The sequence below is a fragment of the Leucopleurus acutus genome (assembly GCF_964270905.1).
Source record: "Leucopleurus acutus genome assembly, chromosome: 2".
Lineage (NCBI taxonomy): Eukaryota > Metazoa > Chordata > Mammalia > Artiodactyla > Delphinidae > Leucopleurus > Leucopleurus acutus.
The window spans coordinates 58259325-58271940 of NC_139143.1; the positions used below are offsets into that span (position 1 = coordinate 58259325).

General features: G+C 36.8%; 1 protein-coding gene across 4 annotated transcripts in view; it reads right to left on the reverse strand.

The window, feature by feature from the left end:
* The window catches only part of TDRD5 (tudor domain containing 5), a gene marked incomplete at both ends in the record, with an annotated part of 88100 nt that overhangs the window by 56696 nt on the left and 18788 nt on the right, over positions 1 to 12616 (reverse strand). For all 4 annotated transcript variants that reach the window (XM_082864290.1, XM_082864289.1, XM_082864288.1 and 1 more), the window contains one exon: positions 2973 to 3056. In XM_082864290.1, the coding sequence (XP_082720416.1) occupies positions 2973 to 3056 (84 nt within the window). The remainder of the gene's footprint in view (positions 1 to 2972; positions 3057 to 12616) is intronic.

The window sequence follows — 12616 nt, forward strand, 5'->3', positions numbered from 1 at the left end:
CTTTTTAGTTGAGTCATGAAGGATCTTTAGATGTGGCATGTGGGATCTTTTAGTTGTGGCATGTGGGCTTTTAGTTGTGGCATGCAGGATCTAGTTCTCTGACCAGGGACTGAACTTAAGCCCCCTGCACTGGGAGCGCAAAGTCTTAACCACTGGACCACCAGGGAAGTCCCAGTTTCCAGTTTTAAAAAAAGTTATAACAACCAAAAAAGGCACTGAATTCCAACATTTCCAGAGTTGAGAAATCATTCTTGTGTAATACTGCAATGCCACAACTCCCCAGAAATTCCTAGACATAGTTCTTTAGCTCAGCTAACATAATTAGCTTTAGCTCACATAAAATAAATATTCTATGGCATAATTTCAAGCATTCTAAATGGCAGAAAAGAAATGCAATGCACACTATAGAAAATGTTGGAAAACATAGTTAAGCAAAGATAGTAGCCATTGTTGTCCATATGCACATAAAAATACCTTTACTGAATATGAAAATAAGGTCATTACTTCTCCAGCTTTTTAGTATCATATCACAGACTTCTTTCTATATCAGTAAGTATAGATCAACATGTTTCCTAGTGAAACTGAGCAGGACCCTGTTGCGCTCCTGGGCACAGAAGCCTTTCCATGTCCCCCGTTGCTTGTAGGGAACAGACTCCAGCCTCCATGACCTTACTGAGTTCCAAAGGGCAGATATGAACAGCTACTAATCCAGGAAGGGAAGGGATGCAGAGTCAAGGGAGAAACAGCCAAGAAAAAACAGTGCAGCCTTGGAACAGGGTCCTGGTTCTGCCTCAAAGGATATACATAACAATGTCTTTAAGCTCTTCATAGAATTAAAACATAACAAATGGAAGATGTCAGCATTCTTCATACCAGAGAAGACCACCTGAGGCCAGACTAAAGGAACCAGAAAAACTCATCAAGATTACCTGAGAAGATATCAAAGGAATGCAGCCCCTGCACACACCCTAATCTTATCAGCACCCCCACCCTTGAACTGTTGCCATAAAACTCACCAAACTCCCCTGGGTTGGGACACATAGTTTTCAAGGCACGAGCCTGCTGTGTCCCCCTTTGCCTGGCAAAGCAATAAAGCTATTCTTTTCTACTTCACCCAAAACTCTATGTCTCTGAGATTCAATTTGACACAGGAGCACAGAGGCTGGGCTTTCAGTATCATTAGCTACAGTTTCTTCAAATAGTCAATATAATAAAATTTGTTTATTTAATTATGTATGGCTATTTCCTATTTCTCATCATCACAAATATTGCAACAATTATCTTCATACTTGCATTTTGCATACTTGTGCAAATATTTTTAGGATAAATTCCTAGAAATGGACTTGTTCTATCCCAATAAGGTATAAAAAGCTTTGTGTTTTCCTAGACCTTTCCAGATATTATATCTTATTAAAAATTCTAATTCAAGCTTCAGAAAAATATAAAGTAAAACTTATTCCAAAATCCTATGACCCAGAGACAGTTGTTGCTGCATTTCAGAAAACATCCTTTCAGAAACCTTTTTATGCACATACATACTCACATTAGTTTTTACATGAAAGGACAATACTAAACGTGCTATTCTATAAAACCTGTTTTTAAAGTCCAACAATATACCAAGAAGACACTTCCATGTAAATTAATCGAGATACACCTAAACCTTCTTATGAACCACATGACACTCCCTAGTTTGGGTGGATAATGTAAGCAATTCTTTTTTCAATGAATGCTTAGTTTTTGTCTAGTTTTTTGTTACCATAAAAAAGTCATATTGAACATCCTTAAATAAATAAATAATTGTTAAGTAAATAATTGTTGGACACTTTAGTCAAATGTCCAAACAAAAAAACAGGGTCTGAATGCACCAAGGTTTTTGCATTTCTCCCAGTAAAACCACAACAGCTGAAACAGAATAAAATAAGGCAGTAAGAGTTGTAACGATACTCTCGACCATTCAAATCAGAATTAACAGCTCCCACCAAAATTTTAAGCATACATACCCTTTGGCCCAACACAAAACAGCCAAAGAGCTTTCACAAATTAATGAGGAGAAACAATAAATTAGGCCAAGGACATGAACATGCAATTCACATAAGAAATGTAAATGGCTATTAAGCATATGAAAAGATGCTCAGTGTAAAAATCAAGAGGTATAAGTTAAAACAACATGATTGGATAGTGACATTTTACTGTCAGTGGGAGTGTAAATTTGCTCAAACCTTTTAGAGGGCAATTTAGTAATATTTATCAAAACAAAAATATTCAATACCTTTGGCAACTCTACGTCTAGATAAATGTTCAAGGACATTAACTGCAGCATTTTTTTTTTTTTTTTTTTTGCGGTACACGGGCCTCTCACTGTTGTGGCCTCTCCCATTGCAGAGCACAGGCTCCGGACGCGCAGGCTCAGCGGCCATGGCTCACGGGCCCAGCCGCTCTGCTGCATGTGGGATCTTCCCGGACCGGGGCACGAACCCGTGTCCCCTGCATCGGCAGGCGGACTCTCAACCACTGCGCCACCAGGGAAGCCCAACTGCAGCATTTTTTAATAGCCAAGGCTAGAAATAACCCAAATGTTAATAACGGATCTCATAAGTGAAATACGGTATACCAACACAATGGGATACCATGCACTGTTTAGAATAATACTTGACATACATACATATAAAACTGGTATTGGAAAGATCTTTAACTTTTAACAATGATTTATTGGGGTGAGGGGAAGAAAAGAGAATTTTTGGAGGAACTTACATTTTCTAAATAATTTTGAGAACATTAAAAATGTTTAGGAGTATGAAATTTATTTTTTTCTAATCTTAAAAGATTAGCCACTCCATTTGTAATATATTTGAAAAGATCAGGAATAAATATAAAACTAAAATATTTGTAGGCAAATTAAAATTAACCACAAATGATACCCAAATGTATAATCAATTATTCTCATCCATTTCCCAGAAACAGCAAACACTTACAAGTTTTATCTTATGTTTTAGCTCTGGATTGATAGTCCCTCCAGGTCCAGTTTGTGCAATAACTGATTTGAAGGTATTCTCCAACTATGAAAAAAAGGGAAAAAAATTTTCAAGTTACAATCAAAAAAAAAAAAATAGTCAAAGATAAATCTGAACAGTATTAAAGGAAACATCTATCAAAGGAAACGTACGTCAATCAAATGGAAGAATAGTGTTCCTAAGAGGCACTGTAACATTTCATACCCTATAAAATACATTTAGAGTTGATGGACTCTTTTTTTTAATATAGTTTTTAAAATTTTTATTGGGCTATAATTGACTTACAATGTTGTGTTACTTTCTGCTGTACAGCAAAGTGAGTCAGTTATACATATACATATATCCATTCTTTTTTAGAGTCTTTGCCCATATAGGCCATTACAGAGTACTGAGTAGAGTTCCCTGTGCTATACAGTAGGCCCTTATTTGTTATCCATTTTATACAGAGTAGTGTGTATATGTCAATCCCAATCTCCCAATTATCCCTTCCCCACTTCTCCCCTGGTAACCATAAGACTGTTTTCTACATCTGTAACTCTATTTCTGTTTTGTAAATAAGTTCATTTGTACCATTTTTTTAGATTCCACATATAAGCAATATCATATGATATTTGTCCTTTTCTGTCTGGCTTACTTCACTCAGTATGACAATCTCTAGGTCCATCCATGTTGCTGCAAATGGCATTATTTCATTCTCTCTTTTTTTTAACATATAGACTTTTTAATGTAGAAAGGTTTGAGGGTTTTTTGTTTGTTTGGGTTTTTTTTTTTTTTTTTTTGGGCCACGCAGCTTGTGAGATCTTAGTTCCCTGACCAGGGATCGATTCTGGGCCCTCAACAGTGAAAGCGGGGAGTCCTAACCACTGGACCACCAGGGAATTCCCTCGTCCTTTTTTATGCAGTTGGACTCTTTATAAAACTAAACACTGAAAATTTCCAGGATAATTAACATTCTCTATAACAATTAGATTGAGTCTTCAATTACAAAATCCCATACTCTTTTTTTTTTATGCTTTTATTTATTTATTTTTGACTGCATTGGGTCTTCACTACTGCACGCGGGCTCTCTCTACCTGTGGTGAGTGGGGGCTACTCTTCATTGCAGCGCACGGGCTTATGTGGTAGCTTCTCTTGTTGCAGAGCACAGGCTCTAGGCATGCAGGCTTCAGCAGTTGTGGCTCGCAGGCTCTAGAGCGCAGGCTCAGTAGTTGTGGTGCATGGGCTTAGCTGCCCCGTGGCATGTGGGATCTTCCTGGACCAGTACTCGAACCCACGTCCCCTGCACTGGCAGGTGGATTCTTAACCACGGCGCCACCAGGGAAGCCCCCAAATCCCATACTTTTAACCAGTAAAGATTTTTGTTACTAATTTTCTTCTGTTTATAAAATTATTCAATGTTTATTAAACACATTATTTAATGCAGGTTAGAGGTGGGATGGTGGAAGGTCCCTGGGAGCCAGGAATGTGAGTGAGCCAGGGCACCGGTGGAATGTCTTGCCTTAAGGAGACAGAAGGAGAGCTCTGCTGTTGTAGTAGAAATGAAGAAGGACCAGTAGGGATACAGAAAGGCTCTGTAAATGTGGGGTCAGCAGGTGGAGAGAGTTACTATCTGATAGCTTCAGTATTCTCTCTGTGAGTTCAGAAGCAAGGCCCACTCCTGAGAACAGCAGGAAAGGAAAGGGAGCTCAGACAGCTGAGAAAGTGGAAAAATAAAGTTGAGGAAAAAAATGGATGATTATCTAAACTCAACAGGTAGGCAGTAAAAATAGGTGAGGCCTGAGTTAAGATAGCAAGGGTCAGAGGATTTTAGTAGAGAGAAGCCAATGGCATAGAGAGGCCCCAATATGGTAAAAAGATGATGCATGGGAATAACTGAAAAAATAAGCTGGAAGCACAGGAGGTTAGGAGTAGAGAGTATCATGGAACATATCCAGACACCAAGGTCCAGTGAAGAGCCACAGAGTGGAAACCTAAAGTAGAATGAAAGGGTGGGAGGGAGACACAAGAGGGAGGAGATATGGGGATATATGTATATATATAGCTGATTCACTTTGTTATAAAGCAGAAACTAACACACCATTGTAAAGCAATTATACTCCAATAAAGATGTTAAAAAAACAAACAGGTGAATAAAATTTAACAGGAAAGCAAATAATAAAATTCAGGATATTTTTAAAATTATAAAAAGTAGAATGAAAGATCATGGAGTTATATTTAGAACTGATAAGTAAATGTAAAAAAATACATTAGAAAAAACACAAAGATATAAAGAAAAATACAAATTACCTAAAATCCTATCACACAGACATAATCACTATTAATTTATTCCTTCTAAACTTTCTATTTTTTAATATTTCTTCATATTGCCACTTGGCCTGTCATTACTTACAAACTGTGTGACCTTTTAGGTTTCAGTTTCTTCATCTGAAAAATGAAGACAATCTCATTATCTCCTAAGGCTGACATGAAAGTAGGATCTGAGAAGGGGGAATTAGATTCCTAAGGTTATATCACTAACTTTCACAAAATGCCTCAGCCCTTGGTCTTAGGTTCTTTACATTTCTTCTGGATCTGCCATGAGATATTTCCCTAAAGCTCTCCCAGTGAACAACGGGAGAACCTAAAGATAATTGATTTTTCACATCCCAACATGCTCCCACCATTTGAAGATTCAATACAACCACTTATTACAGTAAGTCCCCTACATACAAACGAGTTCCATTCCAAGAGCACGTTTATAAGTCCAAGTTGCTCGTTAAGTCCAACAAAGTTAGCCTAGGTACTATATAGTACTGTACTGTAATAGGTTTTTAATACTTTTCACACAAATAATACATAAAAAACAAACACAAAAAAGTAAAGAAAACATTTTTAATCTTACAGTACAGTACCTCAAAAAGTACAATAGTACAGTACAACAGCTGGCATACAGGGGCTGGCATAGAGTGAACAGGCAGGAAGAGTTACTGACTGGAGGAGGGAAAGGAGGTGGGAGACGGTAGAGCTGAAGGATCGTCAGCATTAGGAGACAGAGGGCAAGCTGCAATTTCACTCACACCGGACGCTGATGGAACGCACGTTCGCATCTTTGAAAGTTCACAACTTGAAAGTTCGTATGTAGGGGGCTTACTGTAAATTACCACTGTGCTAGGTGTTTCAGGGGACAAAGAAAGGGTCACTTTTCACAGCTACACAAAAATTCACCAATTCTGATAAGTTTTTTTTTTTAATGCACGTTGATATGACAGCGGTCACAATACAACCTAACAAAATTGTTTCAAATGAAGCTAAAGACAACTAGGTGCTACTAGAGCCATCTTATGGAAAAAACCGAACGAACTTTTTGGCCAACCCAATATTTGCCAAGCCTGGGTTAAGATGTCAAAATGATAGGCTCTTAGCTAGGAACAGAATGCATCTCAAGAAGATAAGAAAAAAATGTTTTTTGCCTCAAGCTAGATGAATAAATCAAGCTGACTTTAAACTGAATGCCGTGAGGGAGATTTTTTAAAGTCCAAGTAATCCTGGGACTATCTAGATAAGTAGATAAGTAGAGGGTAAAAGTTATAATGTTGTGGGGGAGAAGTAGGAGTGGGAGATAATCAGTGATTGACATGAAGAAAGTAATCAAGAGGACACCCTGATTTCAACAATGCTTTACTGTCAGATGCCTACATACCAAATAGAAAAAATGGACAATAAATCAAGTGAACAAAAGATCATAAATAGGGGCATAAATAAAGATGGAAACGAACCCACTATATATATATATGCCATATTCAGATAGGAGCCTACAGAACCAGAGAAGGGGCAGAGAAGAGCTTTGAATCAAAAAGATATACTCCTCAGAAAAATGGATGAAGATAGGAATAGGCAATTGATTAAAAATTAACACTAGCTAGCCAATAAAAGCATAAAGTTCAACCTCTAATAAACAGACATTAATAATCAGATATAGTTATTTGCCTATCAAATTGGAATATTATTTTTACAATAATGCTCATTTATTCGTTTAACAGATATGTACTGAACACAAACTATGTGCTTCACATTGTAATCAGCACTGAATATACAGGGGTAAATAAACTAGGTATGATCACTGCCCTCATGGAACTTGCAGTCTAGTGATGGGAGACCAACATGAGACAGTCATATAACTACATAATTACAATTATGATAAACATTATGAAAAACCCACAGAGTGTCATGATAGAATACTATGCCTGAAAGTGTTAGGAAAGCAATGTGAGATCTAACTTAGACTAGGGTTGGTGAGGAGGGAGAGGTCAGGGGAGGGTGTTCTGAAGAAGTGTCCATTTATACTGAGTACTAGCAAAGGTACAAGGAAAGAAGCACATACACATGCATCTTATGTGAGTGTTAACTGAAACAACTTTTATGGAGGACAACCTAACTGCATACATGATAAGCTATAAAAGTACACATTCCTTTAGATGTAGTGATTGCTCCTCTAGAATTTTATCCTGGGGAGTAACAGAGATATCTGCAAATGTGATCAAGATTTTCATCAATAAGGTTATGTTTAATTGCAAAAATAGCAATAGCCTAAATCCCCAAGTTTATGTGGAATCTAGAAAAATGGTACAGATGAACCAGTTTGCAAGGCAGAAATAGAGACACAGACATAGAGAACAAACGTATGGACACCAAGGGGGGAAAGGGGGGGTGGGATGAATTGGGAGATTGGGATTGACATATATACACTAATATGTATAAAATAGATAACTAATGAGAACCTGCTGTATAGCATAGGGTTTCTACTTTGCTATACAGTAGAAACCAACACAACATTGTAAAACAACTATACCCCAATAAAAAATAAAACATTAAAAAAAATCCCCAAGTTAAAAAATTATGGCATATCCATAGTGCCATTAAAAATTATGTTGCATTACAGTATTTAACAATGTGGGATGTTCATAATTCTGACTAAAAAAGCACGTCACAAACCTGAACCAGAATGATGCTAAATTTTATTTTTTTAAAAAAGAAAAAGTCAACTTTTCTGGGTGATAAAAGAATATGTGATTTTAATTTTCTTCTGTGCTTTCCTGTATTTCAAATCTTTTGCAATCTATCTGTATTACTTTTGTAATAAGAGAAAAAATTTAAAAACATAGACACCTGGGTGATATTTAGAAACATGAGGGTAGAAGCATTTTGGAAGGAAAATACATGAAGCTAAAAGCAGAAAAGAACAGAAGTTACGTCTCAGAGGGATATACAGCAGGTCTTTTGGCCATATGGTAAAACATTAATACATTTCTGATAAAGATCACAAAACTGGCACAGACACACATACAGGAGTGACGCTTTCAACTGCTCAAATATTTGCTAAGTATCTCATTTGACTAAAAACTAGGCAGTATGAAATTTGACTTGCCAAACTAAAAATTTCATCTGAACTCATGGGAAAATAGGCAGGGAACAGCTACTCTAAGTTGGCCAGAGAATGCAACTTCCAGAGAATTGCACTAAAGAACTACTGAAGGGCTCCTTTTGACAGTAATTGCTTAATAGATCCAGTTACTTGTTGAGGACACTCTTAATAGACACTGGAGCCAGGTCATCACGTGAAATTTAAAATCCTTCTTTTCTTATATTCAATACAAATCACAGCATCTAATTCATGTAAAAACTATCCATTATTTGAGTGAAAAAGTTAGTTGCAAACTAAGACCCAGCCCTGATTTTTAATTCATTTAAGACCAGAACTTCTTTTATAATTCCAGGTTTACCTACTTTAAATCTCATGCTGAATATTACAATAAATTTTCTAAAAGTAGGGTAGGATGGGGTACTGATGAAATAATGTTGAGACAGGACAAGAAAAATTAAACATAAAATTCTCTCTGTGCATTTGAGCCACTACCTGCTTTACTGTGTACTGTACATCTGCAGTATACATTAACTAGATCCCCTGAAAAGACACAGGAATGCCTACTTGCCAAAAAACAAAAATAAAAGCAAAGAAAAACAATTTCCTCCTGGCTCCAGCAAAGTAACTCCTTAGGAGATAAAATTCCTTTCTCAATCCTGTAGGGGGGTCACAACAACCTACTAATTGCCTTGTTGAACTATGTAAACTGTCAGTATGTTACTTTGATGTATAACCCTTTGTCTCAAACACTGATGTAACTGTGCCTTGACCTCTAACAGGTGGAACAGTTTTCAGAGCTTTCTGAAAGACTGCCTCCTGGGTTATAATTCTCAGGCTGGCTCGAATAAAATTTCCCATTTCTTTCTTAGATCGACTATTGATTAATTTTTTTCATTGACAGTACTCTTAGTTGTAAGGCTGGAGAACAAAGAAATGTCAGATCCCTGTTACTTTGACCAAACACTCTTATGGGCAGTAACCTGTTAATGCGAAGTGAAGTAACATCACTGTTAGCTGTAGTCTAGGTCTATACACTAAGGCAGAGAATTCTGAAGAGCTGGGCTGGACAGTGTCTAAGGCTTCATTCATTAGAATGATAGCAGCTAATCCATACTTGTCCATCCACATTTTCATCCCCCATCTAAACTTCCTCTGAAGAGGTCAAAATAAAGGAAATTGAATAGAATGTGGTAAATAGGTTATTCATGTCTTGCAAAAACAGGGTTTAAATTTTTCTAACCATTTGCTTTTGTGAAATAAAGCAGGAAAATGGGAAAAGGTAGGATACTAATGAACAAGCCTGCCTGTTCCTCTTGCAGGTGAAAAAGAAACTCCAGTCCTCATTTTACAAAGGAGAAACTGATTGTGTTTTAAATGTTTTTTCTATGACAAAAATAATATACGTTCACTGAAAAAAAAACATAAAATACAGATGATCAGATGAGAGGCTGTCTCCCAGGCTATAGTCCTCAGTAAGGTCCCCAAATAAAACATAACTCACATACAACTTTTAGGTTGTGCATTTTTTTTCAGTTGACAGTGTAGAACTGGCATAGAAACACAAAATTACACACTCCAAATTATAATCCAGCTAGATTAAAACTTTAAGTTTTCTTTTTAGCCATGAATCAAAAAGAAACCAATTTTTTTTTAGAGATTAACTATGATGCTATCATTTATTGAGGGTGTACAACTATCAAGAACTATTCTACACACTTTACAAATCTTAACCCATTTATGCTACAAAAGTCATCCACACTTTACAGATCAGAAATCTGACTTACAAAGAAGTTTATCAATTTGCCAAGTTTACATGGCTGAAAAGTGGCAGTGGTGAAGTTCGACTCAGTCAATCTAGTTCAAAACTTCACTGTCAGCCATTCCCCCCCACCAATTCCCACACAGGTCAACTCAAATCTCACTTTCCCCTGGAAGACAGTCTTGACTACTTTAGTCCTTTCTATATCCCACATGACAGAATTAGCACCTACATTACAGAATTCTATATTCTTCATTCCTATGCAGCAGAAAGCATAAGCCACCAGAAAACATGAGATGTGGACCCAGGGGTGGAAAATGTATTTTGGGCTGCCCTGTTCTAGCCGTTTGTCTTGGGTCAACTTAACCTCTCTGGGTCCAGTTTTCTGGCATAACAATATTTTTCTCTTGAAGTTCTCATGAAGGTCCAATAAAGAAACATAAAAGAACTTTGTAATGTTAAGGCACTGTCCCAATATTCTTCATGCCTCTCATTCTCTTTCTCTCTCAGTCTGTACCTAATTAGATTATGTCTCAAATTCAGGGCAATTCTTGTCTCTTCCTTTTTTCTCTCACAGCTTTCACAATTTTTCTTTGCTTATGACCTTTGCTAGGACATTGGTTGCTAAGCAGACTTGTTGAATACTGAAACATTCAGGGTCCCAGTCTTTATTAACCTCCAAAGCTTTATTGCCCAATGGACCCCCAGCCCAAAGATGACTCAGGAACCCAACAGGTCTTCTGGCCCTGGAGACTTGCCTGGCCTAGCACTCTGAGAGTATTACACAGGAGGCACAGAACACCATTTATATTAAAGTCACATTGACTTAGATTCTACTTAGTTACGTCATTTAGACATGGTAAATGTGCTTCTAACTCAGAATTTCGCCTTGGGCAACATCACGAGCTTGGCAAGTTTCTCTTTGGTGTCTAACCTTGTCACTTCTCTCCCCTCCAAATCAGCATGTAGAATTCCCATGATCCTTGGATCTTCTTTAAGGTAAATTAATCTTTTGATTTGTGTATATGCGTGTGTTACTATAAAATGGAGGTTTATGTTTTATTTATTCTTAGTGCAGATGAGCAGTTTAATTGAAGTCTTTGGATGACTATAATTTTGCGTAAGGCATTAGCACCAACAGTGGAAAGGTTAGGCAGTCCATTGCTGTTAGGGTCTTAGACGAAGGGAATTTGAGACAGATAAATATTTCAAAACTCATCAGAACGACTAGAAAACAGATAATGCCTATTCTGAATAATTATTTCTCTTGTGAACTTTCAGAATTTTTTCTATACAGAAAAAAAGTGAGCTGATCCTAATTTAAAGTTCATTGCTGCATTGCAATTTGAATAAAGCTTCTAAAGGCTATTATTTGAGTCTTCAGCTGGAAAAATGACACATCTAGTTGCCATGTGTTCACTAGAGTTAAATTTCCTAAGACTTATTGAGCATCTGCTCAGCACAGTAGGTTACTTAAGCTGAAAAAGATATGAGTTGTCTCCCTCTAGATGCTTATGCATATGCAGAACCATGAAGAACAATGTGAACGGACAAATCTGAGTTTAAGTTTTTGCAGTGAAACTTTCTGATTAAGACATTATTTAACCTCTCACACCTCAGTTGCTTAGTCTGTAAAATAAGAATTGTAAGTCTAATATCCCAGATATTCTGTTTTATGAGTAACTTAAAATGAGACAATATAAGAAAGTGCAGGGCATATCATGGTCTCTCAAACAAATAACAGTTCCCTTTTTGTCTATAATATACTGCAGATTATGATGAGTGAGAAACCAATTTTAAACCTTCAAGCGGGGAAGAGCTTTGTAGGTATGAGATCAGAGGCAGAAGTAAAAGAAAAAGACTAACAGATGTGATATTCCTAACTTGTGAACTTCTATTTCAGAAAAGGAAAATGACAATTTAGAAAAATACATTTCTAGCCTATGACAGCCAAAATTCCTTCACTTCACTAAGCAAAAATTGACTAAGCAAACTTTCTTCCACTCATTAAGATGAGCATATCTCAAGAGAAAAATAGGCAAAGGAAGAGAACAGATAATTCATCAAAATAAATTAAAGTGGCTAATAAACAATTTTAAAAGCTCAACTTTGTCAGTAACCAAAAATGGATATGAAACAATTAGACTATGTGCAGCTTTCGGTCAGAGAAAATATTTTTGTATTTAACCCTGTTTCAAGAATTAACATTTGAGTTTTTAACAACCACATGAAATCCCATGGGTTATATAACCAAAAGGTATGGAGAAAACAGACACTAACATACCATTAGTTGTACAACTTTTCTGGATATCAGTTTGGAAAAAAATCATTTTTAAAAATGAAAATTTTTTTGATAAAATAAATGGGGCTTCCCTGGTGGCACAGTGGTTGGGAGTCTGCCTGCCGATGCAGGGGACACGGGTTCGTGCCCCAGTCCGGGAAGAT